The sequence below is a fragment of the Beta vulgaris genome, chromosome 2 (assembly GCF_026745355.1).
Source record: "Beta vulgaris subsp. vulgaris cultivar EL10 chromosome 2, EL10.2, whole genome shotgun sequence".
Lineage (NCBI taxonomy): Eukaryota > Viridiplantae > Streptophyta > Magnoliopsida > Caryophyllales > Amaranthaceae > Beta > Beta vulgaris.
In genome coordinates, this window is record NC_079203.1 from 38,114,867 (window position 1) to 38,137,811 (window position 22,945).

Sequence of the window (22,945 nt, forward strand, 5' to 3'; positions counted from 1 at the left end):
AAAATTTAAAAGGAGATTTGATAGAGATAATGTCTACTATTACATAACATGATCAATTATAATTATGCAAATTTAAAGAAATTAACAGAGATGGCCCAAATTGCTTTACACTATTGTACCTTGAAATGAGATGAAATCTTGCAACAGCAAAAAAAGGGGATGAAATGCTGCTTAAAAGGATTTAGAAAGATATATAATCGTTTCATACGCTATCATAGAAGAATAATATACTACAAGAACTCAAAAAAGTCCCAAGCAATACTATGATAACCACAGCTTCCTCTGCTCATGAAAATCCAACAAAAGGATCCTAATGGTATTCAGCAATAAGAGGTGTCCTGCTCAGATGAGAAACATGGGACGAAAGTTCTCAACCTTTCTACTTCTCTTTCACTGCAGATAGATTAGATGATCGCTTCTTCCAGTATAAATGAAGCCAAACACTTGAAGCTTACCTACTAGGTCTTACACCATGGAAGACTTGGGTAAGCTTCGAGTCACAGCCTTCTAGCTCAGATAGTATCTGTTATCAACGTTCACTCCTGAAGGCGATAACTCCGGTATTGACATGCCTTTCTGAAGGTTAGATGTACATTGACAATTTAAAGGCCGACCCAGTATGAACGACCTTTGCTATTATGAATGGGTGTAGAAGAAGGCGATGCAACACACCATTCATACCAAACCTGCATTCAGTTGAATAGCCGACTAAGCTTTCCTCAAAAGCATGGATGGGAAAAAAAAAACGGAAGTGCTGGCAGAGGGGTTGGGGGGGGGGGGAGGTGAGGGAAACCTTTGTAGAAGCAGAACATCGCCAGATATGGACTTCTAGAGGGATGCCTGGACGCACACACACTGGCGTCCTTAATGGGAAGAAGATAGGAAACCTAAACCAGAAAGAAGCATAGCTTAGAAAGCAGATTTTAATGCTGTTAAGATGTGCAAACAGTGAATAAGGATAGCTGTTAAATGTAGGATATAAAAAGATAGTGCATTGAGAAAAGCTTTATTTTTCCTTTTGTTTTCAATGCTCCAGAGCGAGGTTGGGAGAATAACTGAAAAGAGACTACACCATACATACCAGCTGAACATGTTCGGTGTTGGCATTGTTGGTTCAATAAATGTGTAATACAAAGAAAGTACCCGGCAAACCCTGATAAGTAATTAAGAAAGCAAAGCTAGTTAACAAAAATCCTTGATTTAACAACAATGAAAAAACATAAAGAAGGCACCAAAGAATCTCGGGTAACTTAAAGGTGCTCTAATTTTGGAATGCTTACATCTCAACTTAATGGTAATCTACTATGTGGACTGCCAAGCAATACTCATAATAGATCGTGATCTCAGATCAACAATTTCTTTCACGGTTAAAAAAGTGATACATTACTGATAAATGTGTGCCATCATTATTATCAGTCCCTTAATCAAACCAAGTTCATTCACTTATAATGTAAAAGGGATAGTAACATATCATACACAAAGTACCGAGGGTCAAAGCTTTCTTTTTACGTAAAATCACTAAAGAACTAGCCTTCCAAATTATTAAAGGCGCGTGAAATTCCAGTCCCATGATTGCACTAATTTCATTCATCTTACATTTTAATTGTCTATTTAGACATACCATGCACCAATGTTGACCCAGTATCACAAGGTATTTCAAACTTAAGCCTCGTATATCGTTGATTGTCTTTGTTGGGAGAACAATCGGGATGGACAAAAGTAAAGACCTGTGAATGATAAACAAGAAACACCTTGTTACTTGAGAGCAATAATCTAGAGTAAATCTGAAGAATTTCACTAGCAAAACAGAATCATGACAAGAAGAGTGGGAGTTAACAAGATAGGGTAGGTGTTTGAGGGGGATAGGGGGCTTACTGGCTGACACGGAGTGAGCCTTGCTACTTTGTGTAGTTTTACGACATAGGGAGTTTCAAAGTGCGCTAGATCTCTATGTGCTTTAACCTACGATAAAAACGAAAGGCAAGTCGCATGACACATTAGTGAAGAAAAATAGCAAACTCAAACAAAGATACTAAAGTACATACATCATTATACAATTTCGTGCTTGTAATGGGTTGAAAAAAGCTCGTGTACCTGAGAGGAAAAGAAGCTCTATTAAGAAAGATAAAAGCTATCTGATATATCTTGAATTTCAGAAGCAGCAGATTGATGACTTAATTCTACAGTAAATAAGTAACCAAATACGACAGTCAAAACTTCACAATGACTGATACATACGATGATGGAATAGATATGCCATCTGGCTTCAAAAATCTTTGAGCCCCATCAAGACACTCAGGAGAAAGTTCATTATCACCAAATGACCCCAACAGCTCACTAACCTAAATTCAACATAGTAAAGCAGAGTAAATAACAGATAAAATTTGAACATTAGAGAACATACTAGTCAGAAAAATTACCAAAATGTCAGCTTTTTCGGGGGCATCCCAATGACGCATGTCACTAGATACTATGGTAACAATATTCTCCCATCCTTCAAGTTTGATCAAGCTCTGGAATCAAAAGAAGTAACCATTCAGCATTTGCATATATTGTAGTTCAGGGGTGTTCTTACGTCTTCTTCGAAAACCAAATTTATTGTAAGAGAGTGAAATTAGAGAAGAAATTGACATCAATGCGCAATAAGAATTTCCAGTACACACTCTCTTTGTGCAGAAAAAATTGTTTAAACTACTACCATTGCATTGGATTGCGAGGAATTTTAGCAGAAACATCTCTCTAAGTAGCCATAACAGACAAATCATCTGTTGCACTTCGCATGTGAACGACTACTACGGTAGATATACCATGACAACACTGTAAGATAGTAGATATTGATGATGTCCTGTAGTACTTGGAGTCAAAGGACAGCGTGGAAGATAAAATCTTCGCAGCAAGTGTGATGTATTTCCTCATAACAAAAATACTTCACCTGGGCAAGGATTTAATTTATGATACACTCTATGTACTTCTAGAGTTCTAGGGCAACTAAGTCTCAAAAATCACATTACTTTGATGAAGGAAGAGAAAGGATGTTATGCAAGCAATACAATTTTTGATTGAGATAATGTTACAGAATTTATAACAACTTACCAGTCTATATGACAAATAACATAACATTTTTCTTAAGAATGGGAAATTTTTCTCTAGAATACGCCCTGTCCTCAAATAATTATGTATAATATTTTGCTGAGTGCAAAAACAATTATTCTGTTACCTTAATGGAAATTATACCACCCAACACTCGGTTTGTGTGCTATGGACTCCTCCAATATCTCTCTCTCTATATCCATGTTATGTGGGCCCGCAGCCCCCAGCTTAATAACTCTTAATCACAATCTATGTTCTTACTTTTACACTAATTGACAATATCCTATACTACCTGGTACTTACGCTTAATATGAGTGAGTTGTGACAATAAGAGAAATTTTATTGAGCATGGAGGGAGTATTGAAGTTGCCAGAACCATCTCTATAATAGCAATTAAATTCATATACATCATATTACCAACAACCAATTGTATTATACGTAGCACTTTCAGTATCTTAATTTAAGGGTCTATTAGAAAATTCAGATTTCATTGAAGTTAATTCCCTCAGATTATATGGACGTTTTATAATAGCTGCATATTACTTTTTTATTCATCATATTACATTACAACTTTGATTCTTTTAATTTTGAAAAGATGGAGCTAATTACTTGCCAATCCAATGACCTATTCATGGGGGGTGTATTTGTATTTAAACTTATCTAGGTTTTCCTTTACAATTTTGTTTGTGTTTATAGTTTCAATTACTTAAATAAAGTTGACTTGTAGTGGAATAGTGATATGAATCAAGCATAGAGTAATGGAGTACTATTGTGAGCTATCTGTATAAAACTTCTATAATAGACGGTACTACAAAAACCAACACAAAAGCATGCCAATCACGTTGCGCACGCAAAGCAAAAAAGGGAAAAAGGCACTAAATGCAACCAATGAACCAATGACAACGAGGTTAGAAACACCACACGATCCCATACAACAAACCCCAGTAAATCTAGAATGAAATGTAAGTCACCTAAATCCAGCCAAAGCACCCATATTACCACCAGAAACACGCAGTTCCAGAGCATGCTCCATGAGAAAGTAGAGCAAAACCAGATATGGCTTAACCCAAAAAGTTTACCCTTGTTTACAGTCTTTTCTGCAAGTAGGAAATTTTCATGTTGTACAGAGGAAGTATAAACAAAGTACAACAGTTTCAAGCAGATTGGCACACGATCTCATAAACTCAATAAGACAAGGCTAACTAAACACAAAGTAGGCTATGCTAGTCGTTGTTATCCCAAATAGTTATAATAAATATCGAGTATCGGAATTTGGTTGTCTAATCCCATAGCTTTACAATGAGTAAGATTATAACAGTCATATAGTTGTTACCTTTAAATACAACGGAACAAAAGTATTCAGTAATAAATTGTTAAGTGCTTGATTGTGTAACTTACATGAAGAGTAATTACGGCATTAGGATTTTTCTCCACAGCATAAACTTTTAACTTCCTGCCTGTTTCTTTAGCTGCCTAAGTAACAAAATAATAAGAATTATCATCAGACTGACGCAGAATAAACAAAACACGCACTCTTAAAAGATATTCTGAAATCAACACAAAATAAAAGGTTATCCGGGCATACTATGGACCACAGAAAATAAAGCGCCACAGCATGTTTAATAAGGAAATCAATGCTACACTGACACCCTGTTCAACAGATTCTCCGAGATGGATAATTAAAGACTCAAAGATGACTAGATACTGTAACTCCCAATCATTAATTGACATATACGACCTTTTTTCACGACGTAAAAGCGAAAGAGATGTTTGTAGAAACTAGAACATGTGAAGCAACATTACAGGGGTGCAATCTAGAGCAAGTGGCAACTTAAAACAGTTGGTAGTTGGTCAGCCCAAGTTTGGGCATCCACCTTCATCTGAAACCCCTCACGACCCAATGGGTAGGCACTAAAAAGTGGTGGTAATGATTCTGAATTCATAGGAAATTGTGAAGAAAATCTGATCCTGATATCCATGGTAATGCTTGACCATCCCTAGATATCTCTAATTCTTCATAATATAACATTGCCATCCACTACCACTCTAGAGGTGGTATTGAAGGATAACCAAAATTTCTAGAAGAAAAACACATGTTTAAGGATGAAGTTACATTAACGTTTTCAAACAGATATACATACAATATCATTACTCTCACCACCAATTACTGCTGACAATTAAACTGCTTCAAAACATACTATCCTTCTCATCTCAATTCAGGCACTTATAGTTGAAACATTATGTAAAAATATGACAACGGTTTCTCAGTAGCTACTAAAGGAGAGGCAACGAACACAAAATGAAATCATCTAACATGTCTAGTTCACATATCAAACACACACAAAAAAAAAAAAAAAAAAAAAAATAATTAAAGAACTGCATACTAAAAAGTAAAGTAACAAATGCTCTTCAAAGAAATTAACTCTTCCATCCTCAATAATAACATATGAGTAGGATTACTTCATATGCATGTGGAAGGTCTTCTCATTGTGCTCACAGTAATAGTGTTAAGTAACTCAATGTTTACACTCCTAATTCCTAATAATTGTCCTAACCTTCAACTCAATATATAGAAGTATAGAACTATAGAAGTACTATTTGGCCGCCTTAAACTCCCTCCGTTTTTTTCAATTGCTACATAGTTGTTGCACAACAATTTAGGCAATGTCACTTTAAAGCTTTTTCGAGGTACTTTTTCACCCATTTAATGTAAAGTAATGGGGAAAAAGTGAAAAAGTAGTACTTTTGGGTGGAAAAAGAGAAAAACAAATATAATAGTATTACTTTATGGTGGGTCAAGTACCCCCAATAAGGAAAGTTTAAACAATGTAGCAATTAAAAAGAAACAACCATTTAAGGAAAATGTAGAATATTTAAAAAAAAGGAGGGAGTAAGAAGTTTCCTTGATTATTAAAGAAGTGTAAACAATGGGTAGAACAACAAATGTCAAGAACTGCTCATTGTTTACACCTTTTTTATTGACTTGAACTTGTTCTTCCTTGAGCTTAATTCTGTTATAAATTTTTTTTGCAAGTCGAAAACAACAGATCCTGCATTGAACAATAAGAAAATATATCATAAACAGGACAGGTATACGTATAGACCAACCTCTAAAGATGATCTTACAAGAGGCCCACGTCCAGCTCCAACAACCATCAAGACCTAAAAAGAATTTTAGTAGATGACTGTCAAACAGTCCTAATTCAATCTCATACATAACAGAATCTACACTTCAAAAGGAACTATATATATTTTACAGATAGCGGCAAAGGCACCAGAAAAGATAGACAGAAAGGCAAAAGGTTGTAGTGTCATTACTTACAGTGGTTACACTTGATGCCTTTTCATCAGGAATCCTATCCAGCAAAGCTTTACTGACCGCTCTTTGGTACTGCCAAACAAAAACCATCAGCACATAAGAAAACACGCTCTCTATTTCCCAATATAGTAGTCCAATACTGGAATAAATTGATATATGAATATCTTCACTTTTGAACCATGAATATAGTTCCTAGTCAAAATGTGCGAAGGCGCCATTTGATTTGCCTCCTCGGTTACAAAAAATGGAAACCATGGATTTAAAATAGATGATTAAAACTCGATACCTAAATAAGGTGTCCGGATGGGGATATAGAACTTGTTTCCCCTCCCACCCGTAGCACCTTTCATGATTTCTCAAAAACTCCATACCTAAAAAACAATGTGCGGTTTGGGAAAGGTAAAACTTGTTCCCCCTCCCATCCGTGAAAGCCTGTCTCTCCTCCACCCTCCATTTGGCTGTCTCCTCTCCCGTGGTCTCCTCCCTACAATGATACACTCCGTCTCCTCTTCAACCCTCCAGTTTTTAAACCTCTTCTTTTCCACCTCCTTCCATGGCATCCTTCCTCTTCTCCTCTCCATCCTCCTACCCCCCCCCCCAATGGCCATCTCACTTTCCTAGTCCACATCCAGTCAACATCGCCTTTTTCACCTCGAAGTCATCAATACTCGGTTATGTTTTTACTTATAAATTGGAAAAAGAATTCGGGAGATTTTCTTTTTATGAGTAGTGCCAAAATTAGAAACGGAAAGTCTATTAAGGGAAGGAGGGAGTAAACAACAATAGCAATGTCGGCCATGCAAAAGTCTTACTTACTTGAAGGTATTTAACTGTATCCTTCTCAAAAGTCTCGTATGTTTGTGCCTCCAAGTTATCCATGAGAGGCTGCATGCAGTGATATAAGTTATTCAGCCAAGGATATATAAGACCCAAAATAAATCATGATAATTCTATATAATTTGACATAGTGAAAATAAGATAATCAACAACAAAAGCAATAAAGGATAGACAGAAGTTACCTGCAAAGGACTCTGCAAAAAGTCTCTGTAACTAAGCTGCAATCAGAAAGGTGAGGATCCAATAAGAGCATGCAAACCTTAAAAATTTTCGAGACAGCATTTGCTGAGAACTAAAATCATGCAATACCTCATACAGCTCTTGTTCAGGGAGCGGATCCATCTTTTGGTAAATATAACCAATATAGTACAAGTATGATCTCAGAGGATGCCCTAAATCACCTTAGAAATATACTCAAATGTTAAGAAAATTAGATATCATATCAAAGAAATAGAATATAAAAGTGTAAACTATCGGATGCATTAAAAATAGAAGTTACGCAACACATTTCACATTACATAATGGAATGTTTGCCATTTAGCTAAGTGAAGGCCTGTTATGACATGGCTTCAAAAATTAAGCCTTTATGTCCATTCATAGCCATATATTTTATATCCCCGTATTTTGGTTCTCTTCACATCTCATTCAGTCTGCAGTTCCTTGTGTTTTCTCTCATCTTACTCTTCTCACTTTTTACTCTCTTTTTCTTTGTTTGAACTCTTAGTCTTTACTTTTATTGTTGCATTTGTAACGGATACAATTTGTTACGACAGTTCAGATTAGGCAACCCCAGTTCATTTTTGAGACTAGCACTGTGTAGTTGTTTTTGTAGTTGAATGTCCACTCATACTTCATAGCCCCACTTCATCATCAAAATTGTTATATCTATACTACCGGAATCAAACATCAAAAAGAACATAACACTTGTCTTAAAGGAGGCTTAAACAATCTCATTACTTATGAAATGAGCTAAATTTGCACTATTGAAGTTTTCCAAATTAATTTGATCCCAAGATAAGTATGCAAAAGAAGTATCCAAAGCCCCCACAGGTGACTCTTGAAAGTAATGAGTCAGCAGGAAATCACTTTCCGCAACAATGCACAAGCCCAACCACGATTATGACTATCATTTTGTTTTGCTGTAAATCTCACAAGCACATTTTGTGATAAGCAATATGCCAGAGTTTCAGTAACAAGATGTCAGATACTTACTATCAACGTGATTGGAAGCATTATTAGTAGCTGATTCCAATGCTATTACAGGAACAGAATGTGCTGATCCTCCAGAAATAACTACCTGGTCACAAGTTCCAAATACAGCCATGAGCAGAAATTGGGTAAAACGATAAAACCATCCATGAGAATGGAACAGCACAAGACTTGAATATTATACAGCCAGTTATCATACAATCAACTAAAAATGCCACATACAAAGATATGCAGTTGGTATAGTAGAATTCACAGCTTCGAGGTCAAATTAATAATATTTTTAAGGCTTTACAATATATAAACTTTGTATACTTAATATGTCCAGAAAAAGGATGTGGACACATACTCTATCAAGTTTCGAATGGTTCATGGAAGCTTGTGAAAAACTAGCTGCTGTACATACAATTATACATTATCTCAGATAACTACCTGTACTGAGTGGTTAAAGAATAGAGTGAGAAGCTTCTGATGGCGCTTTGATAAGCAAGGATGTCCACGAGCATTTGTAAGAAAAGACTGTCAGCAAACAAACAAGACGGTGAAAATGCAGAAAATACTCAGGCTAGATATTTAAGAGGAAATGAGAATTAACTCACATTGGTGAAAATAATTGCTGCTCGTACTGGCTCGCCAAGCCAGCGCCCCAAAGAATTTGTAGAAGGAAGTGAACCCCTAGAGTAAAAGCAGGAATAAATCAGTACCAAATATCAGTCCAAGTATCAATAATGACATTCAGTCAAACTAATGCTCAACTTCTCTGTAACTTACAGGACATCAAGTGCAACAGAGAGTTGGCTGCTGTGCTCACATAGCTGACGAAATGAATTCCAAGTCTCCCAAGAATCAATAGGATCTCCACCCTGTTGGAGAGCAAGATGAGAGGGACCGAGTGCAAAGATATACTCTTATACCAGTATTAATGGTAAATTTCCAAAATATCCATAAGATATGTCTAAAAAGCATAAGATGTTTCAATCTTTCACTGGGATTTTAGTTTTCTTTTGCTTTAGTTTCTATAGACACATAATCGTGTCTCCCCATTTTAGTACCCGATGATGATACATATCGTCGTCCTAATTGGTCAAATCCAAAGAAAATCTGAACAGCTTAACCCAAAGTCGCTTTAAGAACGCTAAGTCTATTTATTTATGTTAAAAGGTTCCACCCATAGAATAAAAACGCTGTCGCGGTCGTGCTTGCCGTAACTGTCGCGTTTTCACGGGAACGTCCCGTAACGGCCAAATAGAACGTTTCGCGGCCGTCGTAGCGTGAATTTTTTGGAAAAATTCACATAAGTGGCAATTCAATTTTGTTTTATGTTTTTTTTCTTTAAATTGTGTCTAATAGTATTATAAATGCACTGTATGGGATATTTACAAATATATATTAAATTTATTTATTTATATAGTTTGAAGTTCAAATGTTTAGTACTAACAAAAAGTAAAAAGGAAAAAATCCAATGGTTACACTTTAATGTATATAGTTGTTCACTATTTGAGAGAGAAAGGAGAAGAGAAGAGGTGTACTACTCTTGATTGTACTGTGGTACAGTGCACTGCTACTTTTTAAATATAAAAAAAGTACAAATGTACTGCCACTTTTTAAATAAAGCATTACTTCAATTTTTGGTTCACGTGGTACCATGTAAAAAGTGAGCAAGTCTTAGATGAGAGAAAAGCCCCACGTCACATCTCCGATTGCCGTCGCCGGAGAAGACAACCGATAGAAGATTCAACGTCATTCGGCTCGCCTCCATCGCACAAGTAAAAGCCCCCATCAATTAATTTCTTTTTGTGATGGATCTAGTCGTCAATTTCTAGATATAAGGTTTCTCCTTTTCCCTCTTTTGCTTCTTCTTCCTTTACCTTTTTTCAGAAATAACGGGCATTCTTATGTAAAACCCGTTACAGAACAGAGTTCCACCATTACGGAACGGTATCGCGGCGAGTTTAGTGTGAATTCCAACTCCCGGTGTTATAATGGCGTTTCTCGGAACGGTGGGTCTGAAATTCATTACAGAACGATCGTTCTGTAACAGAATGGATGAGTTCCACCCCACTTTTAAAACCCAATCAATTATTTGGGATAATTAATTGTATTTTAAGCCCATTTCTTTTAACAGCCCGAATTCTTGATAAATAATTGTATTTTAAAATGATTTTTAATAAATATAATTTAAGAAAGGATTTTTTGAACTCAAATCTTCATAGACAATTTCCAGATTTAATGATAATATCTAATAAAAGATAAAAAGAATCTTTTAAGATTGGATAAAAAAATAAAACCACATCTGGGTTTGCGCACCCACAATGCGTCTGGCGAACCCTTCGAACAATAATCCAAAAACGGGACGCAGGATGCGTCTGCGCCATAGTTCGAAAATGCGGTTCCAGTCACTATCGCGGTAAAGGTCACGGTGATGTGGGAACGGGAATGATACGGTTGTCACACCGTCAAATATGGGCTTAAACCATGAGATATCCCTAGAACCCGCCTAAAACACGGTTATTTTACACCTTTATAGTGCGGGTAATATCGGTTCGGTAGATTTGAAAACCTTTATAACACGGGCGATACGATATGATGCAACCTTGTTTTGACACCATGGTCTGCACAAAGCAACTTCAATGCTTTTATGTTTATTGCATTCATCACATTACATGTATTAAATCAAGGACCTGAATAAATGTTCCAACATTAAACTAAGATAATTTAAACAATTGGTTAGGATCCCAGTAATTTGGTTGATTTATAAACATATCACTAAAAAAAAATTTTGTGTTTAATCTTTGTTGTTTCTAATAAGTTCCATATGTGTGATGGTGTTAGTTCCCCAATATGGGGTTTGTTGATACCCCTTTCGAGTGGGTTTGTCAGTTCTAGTTATTTATGTTTGTTGTGTATGATTTCAGGGACATAGATTTGAAAGCTTCGTCTTGTAAATTTGTGAAATAGGAGGAACGTAGGTTTAGGGGTGCTCGTTCTTTATCATCAACCCAAAAACTATACTAAAATGGATCTTTAATGAAGTGGATGCATTAAGGACATCTAATTACAGGATATAAAAGCAATTTAGAAGCAAGGCCAATATGTCTAGGGTTTTTAATACTTGTATTGTTTTTCTAGTTCTTATTTTATGGCTATGTAACACGAGTACTTCTTCTAGATCACGTACTCGTACTCATACCAGATACACCGATACGGTATGTATAGGGTATGTGTACACCGTAAGCGTACCCATTGCTAACATTTTGAAATCTCGTTGTGTACAGGACACCCTGTGCAACCTAGCATTATGGAATGAATGTAAAGGTCGAAAGTCTTATTATCAATGTAATCAGCTCTCCCCGATTCCTCCCCGAAAAAAAATCGACGTAGATTAATCTTTTTAGGGATGTTCAAATCAATTACTTGGTTGTTTATCCGCATAAAACTGGTCTATGAATCATGTTAAGTAGAGAGCAAAATACGTAAATATGATTCATGATCATAATCATATGTTCACCCCTAGAACTTTATTCTTGTTCATTGATCAATCATGAAGTTATGACAGGAAAATCTACATTGGATAAGTCCCTAAGTTGTCCTTTCCCGATATCCAATTAGGTTTATTAATCTTTTGTTAAAAACATGTTGGCAACCAAAACTTTTTAAAACTAAAACCCTTCAATGAGGTAATCTCCGCGCTCACACCGCGTAGATAATAAAAATATGCCTATAGTTTTAAAGAACCGCTCAGTCATCACAAAATAAATAATGATCTTTCAGTAGTTATGTGTTTCAATCGGTTTTTCAGCTTATTTTGCTCTAAAGAATGTAAAAGTAAAACATCCAAAAAATAATATAGAGCAATTTGTTTGTGATAACTCCAAGCTAAAACGGGATAATAATTCATCGAAACCAACGAATGAAACTAAAATAGACTACTATATCATTGACTTTCGTCAATGGACCATAGTGTACTCACTCAAGAATGTTACAATGCACAAAAAGTATCTCAAGCTTACAAAATAAATAATGATCTTTCAGTAGTTATGTGTTTCAATCGGTTTTTTAGCTTATTTTTGCTCTTAAGTGTAAAAGTAAAACATCCAAAAAATAGTATAGAGCAATTTGTTTCTGATAACTCCAAGCTAAAATGGGATAACAATTCATCAAAACCAACGAATGAAACTAAAGTAGACTACTATATCATTGACTTTCATTAATGGACTATAGTGTACTCACTCAAGAATGTTACAATGCACAAAAAGTATCTCAAGCTTTCACACAGAATTTTCAATCTTTGGAGAATACCAAGAACATAAATACCAAACCACAAACGGCAAAAACCATGAGACCTACTTAAAGTGAGAGCTTACATTGTCCGCTACAATATCAGTTCCTACCTTGACCTCATTTAACAATAACTAATAAGATAACAAATTAAGAGACTTGGACATCCCAAATTCAACTTCAAACTATCCATCTTAGGGTGTCACACGAAGAACTTCAACCTTCCTATTACACTTATATTTCCCTTTTGTGTGTACAACCCATCAATCTATTTTTCTCTTTACTCACTTTCAAACTTGTACCTTACATTTAACAATAATATCTTTGTGACAACTATCCCACGAGTGAAGCAACTATGGCGATTGAGAAGTAATGAAATGCCCATAAAGTTCTTGAATATTTCCATCTTTTGAAACAAGCCATTCTTCATTACACTCCTCTCATTTACATATTAAATAAAAGTAGATTAAACCCAATCTTCAATCACAAAGTACTATTCATCAAAACGAATTGGATTGCAAATTGATTTGTCATATCTTCGCCAAGTAAGAAATATTCGACATGGCATTGAGGTCGTGTGATCAAACCCATTTACATGCACGTTGGAGGTAAGGATTCCCTTATCCTTCTCCCTTGCTCTCAAGGGGTCTCACGAGCCCCATACACCATCATTAAGGAAAAAACCATATGCATTTTCTTCAAAAAGAAAAAGGCATCTTAAAAAATTATTTTTATAAGGCCATGTCAGTTCTTCAAAGAGAAAGCCAAGTGAGGAGATAGAACACCTTCCAAACTCACCCGTTACTCATAAAGTAAGTGGGAACAAAGAAAAAAGAGTAAATCGAACGGCAACAAAAAGAGAAAGATAAAAGAAAAAGGAAAAGTGAAGAGAAAGAAGAAGAAACCACGACGGTATAATGACCAAAAAATGATACAGAACAAGACAAGTGAATCAAAAGTAGAGGGAGGTGAAGCGATGGCATCTATAATGGTCAAAAGTATGACGGGCCAAGGTTTGAAACTTCAACCTTTTGTTAAACAAGTGCGCTGAGTCTATGACAAAACATTTTATCATAATTAAAGTTCAAAGAATAAAATCAGCATCTGATCGGGCCGATCCCAGACTACCCCCGGTTGAAGATTCTTCCTTGAATGAAGATGTGTGCATCCTATGGAGAGGCACACATTTTTTAGTTTCAATTTTTATTATTCTTGTTGTTTGAACTTTTAATGTTCATAATTTTCAATAAAGGAGTAATAGAAAGAAGTAGAAAAAAATTACTACGAAATTGCAAGGCCTTGGAAAAAATTAACCATCCATTATAAAATTAAAAAAGGCCTCAAAAAAATTACCCCCATAGTAACTTGGTATTGCTAAAGATACAACTAAAAGGTTTTGTCTGGTACCATTACGAATTCACAAATTAAGTTCTATTAAATTGCAGTCTTTGAGTAATGGTTGAAATTGAAGGTATTTCATGCAAGTAAAAAAGAGATTTTGCTCAAATGAGAAGTCTAAGCTTATATAACATAAAAAAAATATTAACTTTTTTTAAGATCAACATAAATCTTCTTTCTAATTCTAACGCCCATCTAAGAGATGGGCTACGCCTTGTACCTCATTGGAGGTTTGTATCTCCCATTGCTTTCCAAGTGTATTTCCTCTAGCCTAGGCGCTCCTTGGGAGCACTTAATACTAGGGGTGTTCATAAATATCCAATCTGGTTTTTTAATTTTCGGATTGAATATTTACGGGTATCTGAAATATCCGACACATGAAAACTTTTTCGGATTTTTTCGAATATCCGGTTAGAAATATCGGAGATCCGACACTTATTTTATAAACTTTTCCTTTGAAAAATTCAATATTTAGTTTTCGGAATTCCGATCCGATCCAAAATTTTGGATATCTGATTATTCGGATAGGATTTTTCCCGATCCGAAATGAACACCTACTTAAAACAATTAAGGTTAAGAAGTTTGTGTTGAGGGTGTCAATCTCGTCCTTCTCTTTACCATGTCGATAATAATAGATTAAAAAAAGGTGATTCAACTATTTGAACCCAGTATACTCATCTATCTATGTCTACTACTTTATCAAACACCCACCCTACTTTAAATAAGAAGAGATGGAATAAGATTTAGGATATCACATACCAATGGTTGATCATCCATAAGGTCACCATCCTCATGCTTTCTTAAAGGGATCCTTAGCCACAACTGTAGTAAAAAGGTGAGAAAAATGTTGAATCTAAGAAGAAATTATACTGTTCAAGAAAAAGAGCTTCAAAATGCCACCTGCATGTTGTTTGAGCTTTGTACAATCTGATTTACACATCTTGCATAGTTGGCAATTGATAGACCCTTTGGAGCTGGAAGAAGGCACGCCTGTTAAGCATATGAGAAATCAACACCAAACATTCCCTTTTTATAATACGATATAAACATGACACTGGAATTCAGATTAACACACATAACTGCTAAGTTGAACAGCCAAATCCTATTTAGGATGATAAAAGAAAATTAATTAACGAGAAGGAAGGCCACACAACATACGGAGATTCTTGACCTGGTAAAGGCAAGTGATGAAACTACAAAGAAACAAATAGAGTGCAAACTGACTAAACGTAACAGAATTCCAAGTCCCACTAAATCACAATCAGAGTCAAGCACATGTTTCTTTGCAATATTCACGAACCGAAAACAAAACAAAAAGACAAAAAAAGATATTATACTCCAAGTACGGTGTAAATCGGATAGATTGGATTAGACTTTACAAATTCGAAAGATTAGTCCAAAATGATTTCAACTCGAAACAGAAACAGTCTAGTCCAGTCCAATCCAATCTAGATCTAATAATTTTTCAGGAGCCTATATCCAATTCAATACAAAATAGATAATAGAAATCCTTTCCGTTTTAGGTTCAAATTAACCTAGACCCGGGCATGTGTCGGGCCTGTTCACGGGATCGGCCTGCGGGCTTGTGGCAATGTCAGGCCGAGCCCGTGAGTGGCAGGACGGGCCTGAAATTTCCAAATTTTTTTCCACGGACCTGGCCCGTGTTTTATGTTGTTTTTTCGGTTCTTAGCAGACTAAAAAATAAAGAGAAGGGCGTTCGGCCCATGGGCCATATAGGAGGGCTCGTGCCAGGCCGGGCCTGAAATAAAATTTGTTAATCGTGGCAGGCCACGTAGCGGACAAGGCTAGGCTGGGCCTCATGAGGGCTCGCCCCGGCCCATGCCCACCTCTATTTGAACCATTAAGGCAAAAGAAAATTGAACATCATTATATTCGGGCTTGTTCACCCGTCTCCAATTTTTCGAATTTACAATTTTATACGTCCTCATTCAACGGTCTCCAGTTTTTGCTTTTACAATTTAGAACTCATAAAATAAAGCTTATATAATCCACTCAAAAGTAGTCATAGACTTTGCACTCATTCTAATCATCTTTTCTTGAAAATTGACAACAAAAAATTGGAACTATATTTTTTCTTTCCATATTACTATTTTCAATTTAACCAAAAAACCTAAAACAATAACAAACTAGCCCTTAGTAATTTGACAACATTTGTAAAAGCTAACAAAATCACAACACTTCGATATCAAAATTTATAACATTAAAAAATGAAGCAAATCATAATTTAGATAGTATTTCATAAATTCAATTTTGGACTTTATACTCCAAAACATTTAGTCCAAATCAGGCAAATCTAGTCACAAGTAATTTGGACATGGAAAACTAAGTCCAAAATTTCTCCAGACTATTTAGGACTTGACTCGACATTCTGTGTGCTTACGTGGAATGATAAATGTCTACACATTGATGCATCTAAAAAAGTTTGTGTATTTAACAAATAGTGTTTATATGTAATAATGTAAACATATAGCATTTGTGTTCTTTTTCCTTATTTTGCTCCTTAACAAACACAAAATTATTCGTTTACACAAAAACACGATTTATTTACTTAAAAACACGATTTTTTATATATACAAACTTTGTTAGATGCATCTAAAGGTTAGATGTTTATCATTCCTCGTGTGTTTAAACACCCTGACTCCAAATTTTCAAACCAAACAAGGATTGTAGTGTCTCGATAAGTGCATCATCCAGTAACATCTTAGAGAAAACATCATTTAAAAAACCTCACGCTTTTTTACCTGAAGCTAATCAACGAAAATTTGATTTTCTAGAGAAGGAAGAAAGATCAATTCTTCCAAAGCAGTAAGCCTGCAAGACTTCATCATGTTTAGTATCATGAACAAAGTATGCATTGTAGTTTGCTGGTCATCCTAGGGTGGAAGGTAGCAAGGAAGTCATATTTGAAGCATGTAAAAATGTTACAGGCAGGTTACCACACTAATACGCAGACATGAAACAAAAGAACATAAGGTCATACTCAGTCATCTCATGCCGTGTACGCATGTATATGTTTAAATTGATTTACAGAGACATGCATGTGAGACAGAAGGAAAGATATTCACAAACCTGTAGCGAGAGATGAGAAGCCCAAGCTAGTTCTTGGTTGAGACAGATCTCAGAATCTCTCCTTAGTGTTTCATCATCAGAATCCAAGTCAATCCATGAGCTGATCTTACCTATCATAAATGATAAAATAAAGTAACTGAAAGTTCCACAGGTCCACAACAGAGTTGAAAACATTGGTTAAAGTGTATGAGAGAGAATCATGTTTAAATTACTACTTCAACTACGTCACCAAGCCTTGACTCTTTTCTGGTTTGGATGTATCAATACCATCCTAAATTTTTTAATATTATTACTTCATGCATTTAGCACCCCGTATAGGTATAGTTTCAATTTCCAAGTGAAACAGAGGGATTAGTAACTCGAATGAGATTCCAAAGCAAAGATACAATTTGTAGAAGACAAATGCTAGAGACATGGACTTCAGGTGAAAGCACAGCCAAAACATCAAAAAGACCAAATGGTTATTTCTAACTTTGAACCATAAAGTCGACAAGAGAGTAGCTCAATATGAAAACATTCGATTTTACCAATGATTGAAGTTGGACTTTATAAGGTGCATATGTTCTATAAAGAGAGTGTGCCAAGAGAAAGAAACGGAAGCAATTATGCAAGGTCTCTTCACGGTGATGCTATTCTCTTAGGAGCCAAATCAATTCAAGGGCTCTCCATTCTCCCACAATGCTTATTATACTATTTCGACTAAATCAATAGTAGTGATATAAGGAAATAGATAGAAGACAGCTTTCCTCGACAAAAAACATCAAAAAGCAATTATATTTGAGGAACCAACGAACAAAAAGATAGGGAAAAAAACATTTCAGAAAAAAAGGCCATACCAACAACATGACTACTCCACTGAGCAGGGCTCAAAACCAAGTCTGACCCAGCAACTGGCAGGGCACTGGAACTCTTACCATTAATACTTTCTAGGCTTGGCCGATACTCAGGATCAACCTACACAACCAAATTACAAAAATCATTTCTCTCACTCAATTAGAAGAACATACGGACTATCAGAGGAAAAGAAAGCAGGTGTCCAACCCCACACCCCCCCCCCCCCAAGACCCCTAAGAAATCCCCTCAACCAGCCAACACTATAAATTGAGCAAACGAGGGTTTAAGAAATATGAAGGCTTATCAAGATTCACAGCAATAATTAATTCTTTAAAATATATATGCAACCCACGGATTTTATAGCTATTTTATCCTGAGACAACAGAAACAAAACACTCACAGTTCTACTCAAGATTCAGCAAAGAATTCAATCATAACAAGTCAGATTCAATTGATCTTATCCAATATAAACAAGTAAGAAAAAGAAAGAATCTCACTCACCCCCTGGCTCTCCCTCTTAAAGAAGAGAAGAATTCATCAGTCATATCAAAACAAAAGTTTGCTATATGCTTTGTTGTGATATTATTATTTTTAAAAAAAAAAGGAGGCATCTATGTAAAAATGCTTTTGAGGAAAGCTAATTCTACAATAGATCAAGTCTACCCATAAAAATTTCCTACAGATTTGTATTCCTAAAACTTCACAATCAAGTAGATGAAATTGAATGTTATTGCTCAAGAGGGGAAAAAACATAGCATATACGCAGCTTCACATTTCAAGGTTTACAACTCATTGCATTTGTAAGAGAAAAGATCATAACTTTTTAATGTTGTACTTAGGCAGAAAGTGAAGCTTTATTGATACCAACTTCACTATATCCGCTATCTTCTTGATGCTATCGGTGAGCTTACTGACCAACCACACATGAAAACAGCCATTCAGCTGACATGTGACTGGCTAATTGGTCACCAGATCAAGTCATACACTTTACTTTTCCTAGATTTAGACAAATCAAGTAGATGAAATTAGATGCTGTTGCTCATCAGACATTTTCACACGAGGGGGGGTAGAAGGGCTAACATATATGGAGCTTAGTCTTTTCAAGGTCTACAACAAAATGGATTTTCAAAAGAAAAAAAAAACAAGATTTTAAAATCGTAAATAAGCAGAAAGTGAAGCTTCAATGATACCACATTCACCACATCCGTTATCTTCTTAATGCTATCAGTGAACTTACTGACAAACCACACATGAAAACAGCATTCAGCTGACATGAGACTGGCTAATAGGTCACCAGATCAGATTACTTTTCCTAGCTTTAGAAATCAAGTAGATGAAATTAGATGCTATTGCTCATCAGACGTTTTCACATTTGGGGGGGAGGGGGGGGGGGGGGAACCTAAGTACCTAATATATGGAACTTCATTATTTATGTGTTAACACAATGCATTTTAAAGAAAAAATCAAAAAAAATTAATGTTGTAGATAGGCAGAAAGTGAAAGTTGACTAATACCAGCTTCACTACATTCGCTATCTTCTTGATGCATAGGTGAGCTTACTGACCAAACAAATGAAAAAGCCATTAGCTGGTATGTATGGCTAATTGGTCACCAATCAAGTCATACGATTACTTTTCCTAGATTTTAACTGGCTCGCAAAATACTCGAGCTCAGCTCGAAATTTTCTAGAGCCGAGCATAGCAAAGTTTGATTCGAAAAGTTTGTGAGCAGGCTCGGATATGTTTGTATTATTTTTCCATAGTATCGAAATTAAATGAAACATAAGTACCTAACATATATGGAACTTAAGTACGGGGGGGGGGGGGGGGGGGGGGGGGGGGGGGGGGAGGGGGAGAAAACCTAAGTACCTAACATATATGGAACTTCATTATTCATGTGTTACAACACAATGCATTTTAAAGAAAAAATCAAAAACAATTAATGTTGTAGATAGGCAGAAAGTGAAAGTTGACTAATACCAGCTTCACTACATTCGCTATCTTCTTGATGCTATAGGTGAGCTTACTGACCAACCACACATGAAAACAGCCATTCAGCTGGTATGTAACTGGCTAATTGGTCACCAAATCAAGTCATACAGATTACTTTTACTAGATTTTAACTGGCTCGCAAAAATACTCGAGCTCAGCTCGAAATTTTCTAGAGCCGAGCATAGCAAAGTTTGATTCGAAAAGTTTGTGAGCAGGCTCAGAATATGTTTTAGCTATATTATTTTCCATAGTATCGAAATTAAATGAAACATAAGTACCTAACATATATGGAACTTAAGTACCGGGGGGAGGGGGGGGGGGAGAAACCTAAGTACCTAACATATATGGAACTTCATTATTCATGTGTTACAACACAATGCATTTTAAAGAAAAAATCAAAAAAAATTAATGTTGTAGATAGGCAGAAAGTGAAAGTTGACTAATACCAGCTTCACTACATTCGCTATCTTCTTGATGCTATAGGTGAGCTTACTGACCAACCACACATGAAAACAGCCATTCAGCTGGTATGTAACTGGCTAATTGGTCACCAAATCAAGTCATACAGATTACTTTTACTAGATTTTAACTGGCTCGCAAAAATACTCGAGCTTAGCTCGAAATTTTCTAGAGCCGAGCATAGCAAAGTTTGATTCGAAAAGTTTGTGAGCAGGCTCGGAATATGTTTTAGCTATATTATTTTCCATAGTATCGAAATTAAATGAAACATAAGTACCCAACATATATGGAACTTAAGTACCGGGGGGGGAAACCTAAGTACCTAACATATATGGAACTTCATTATTCATGTGTTACAACACAATGCATTTTAAAGAAAAAATCAAAAAAAATTAATGTTGTAGATAGGCAGAAAGTGAAAGTTGACTAATACCAGCTTCACTATATTCGCTACCTTCTTGATGCTATAGGTGAGCTTACTGACCAACCACACATGAAAACAGCCATTCAGCTGGTATGTAACTGGCTAATTGGTCACCAAATCAAGTCATACAGATTACTTTTCCTAGATTTTAACTGGCTCGCAAAAATACTCGAGCTGGCTCGAAATTTTCTAGAGCCGAGCATAGCAAAGTTTGATTCGAAATGTTTGTGAGCAGGCTCGGAATATGTTTTAGCTATATTATTTTCCATAGTATCGAAATTAAATGAAAAGTTACATGTAAATTGTGAAAAATACTTGTGAAAAGCTCAAAGTAGTTTAAACCTATTTATAGAATATATGTAATATACTTTTTAAACTCAAGTTGAGTTTTAAGGTAAATTGAACTAAAAAATTTAAGCTCGAAAAACCTCGAGACTCGGCTTGCAGTCGAGTAAAAGTGTTAAAAGCCGAGCAACCCCCAGTCTCAGTTCGTTAACACCCCTAATTCAAACAAATCGAGTAGATGAAATTAGATGCTATCGCTAACAGACAATTTAACATGAGGGGGAGGGGGGGGGATACATATGGAGCTTCGTCATTCGAAGGTCTACAGCAAAATGGATTTTCCAAATGAAAAGATAAGATTTTAATATCGTAGATACGTAAAAAGTGAAGCTTCGATACCACATTCACCACATTTGTTACCTTCTTAATGCTATCGGTGAGCTTACTGACCAACCACACATGGAAACAGCCATTCAGCTGACATGTGACTGGCTAATTGGTCACCAGATCAAGTCATACAAATTACTTTTCCTAGCTTTAGACAATCAAGTAGATATGGAGCTTCGTCATTCGAAGGTCTACAACAAAATGGATTTTTCAAAAGAAAAGATATTAATATCGTAGATAAGTAGAAAGTGAAGCTTCAATACCACATTCACCATATATGTTATCTTCTTAATGCTATTGGTGAGCTTACTGACCAACCACACATGAAACCAGCCATTCAGCTGACATGTGACTGGCTAATTGGTCACCGGATTAAATCATACAGATTACTTTTCCTAGCTTCAGACAATCAAGTAGATCAAATTAGATGCTATTGCTCATCAGAATTTTCACAGGGGGGGGGGGGGGACCAACATATATAGTACTTCATTATTCAAGGTTTACACCACAATGCATTTTAAAGAGAAAAAATCTAAAACGTTGATGTTGTAGATAGGCAGAAAGTGAAGCTTGACCAATACCAACTTCACTATATTCGCTATCTTCTGGATGCTATAGGTAAGCTTACTGACCAACCACACGTGAAAACAGCCATTCAGCTGACATGAGACTGGCTAATTGGTCACCAAATCAAAGGCATACAGATTAATTTCCTAGCTTTAGACAGTCAAGTAGATGAAATTAGATGCTATTGCTCCTCAGACATTTCTATCACTCAATAGATTTTCCAACTGAAAAATAAGATTGTAAATTTGTAATATCGCAGGTAAGCAGAAAGTGAAGCTTCAGTGATACCACATTACCACATTCACCATATCTGCTATCTTCCTGATGCTATCGGCTAGCTTCAGACATTCACCAACATGTTGGACCACTCATATCTATTATTATGAAGTAATAATAATTACAAAAGGTTGAAGTTTGGAAACTACAGGTTACACAAAATCTAACAAAATTTCACATGGTATTTTTTGTTACTTTTTTCATATATATCAATGTCAAATTTTAGTCAAGGTTAAAAAGGTTTGACCCAGAAAAAAGGGGGGGAGCAAACGATAAGGAAAGGAAGGACCGAAAAACTACGTGAAAATCACATGCTCAGCCGAGATATTTCTAGAGGAGAGGGAAAAACTTATATTAAGCTCAAATTTTTCAAGGTTTTTAACTCGGTGGATTTTTAAGAGAAAAAAAAAACAAAATTTTAATGTTGTAGATAGGCAGAGGGTGAAGCAAGACTGATACTAACTTCACTATATTCGCTATCTTCTTGATGTTATAGGTGAGCTT

The 22,945-nt window shown here is 35.8% G+C and overlaps 1 protein-coding gene across 1 annotated transcript in view; it reads right to left on the reverse strand.

Moving 5' to 3' along the window:
• LOC104886755 (protein arginine N-methyltransferase 1.5) overlaps positions 1-22,945 on the reverse strand; it is a 25,121-nt gene continuing 2,176 nt past the window's right edge. Inside the window, 23 exon segments of the mRNA XM_010671244.4 lie at positions 1-686; positions 794-887; positions 1,082-1,136; positions 1,139-1,153; positions 1,622-1,727; positions 1,876-1,962; positions 2,046-2,094; positions 2,239-2,342; positions 2,421-2,513; positions 4,489-4,563; positions 6,199-6,252; positions 6,413-6,481; positions 7,226-7,294; positions 7,429-7,464; positions 7,556-7,647; positions 8,459-8,543; positions 8,885-8,971; positions 9,052-9,127; positions 9,224-9,315; positions 14,888-14,950; positions 15,029-15,118; positions 17,219-17,328; positions 18,055-18,172. Coding sequence (XP_010669546.2) covers positions 603-686; positions 794-887; positions 1,082-1,136; positions 1,139-1,153; positions 1,622-1,727; positions 1,876-1,962; positions 2,046-2,094; positions 2,239-2,342; positions 2,421-2,513; positions 4,489-4,563; positions 6,199-6,252; positions 6,413-6,481; positions 7,226-7,294; positions 7,429-7,464; positions 7,556-7,647; positions 8,459-8,543; positions 8,885-8,971; positions 9,052-9,127; positions 9,224-9,315; positions 14,888-14,950; positions 15,029-15,118; positions 17,219-17,328; positions 18,055-18,172 — 1,803 coding nt within the window. The 3' untranslated portion in view covers positions 1-602.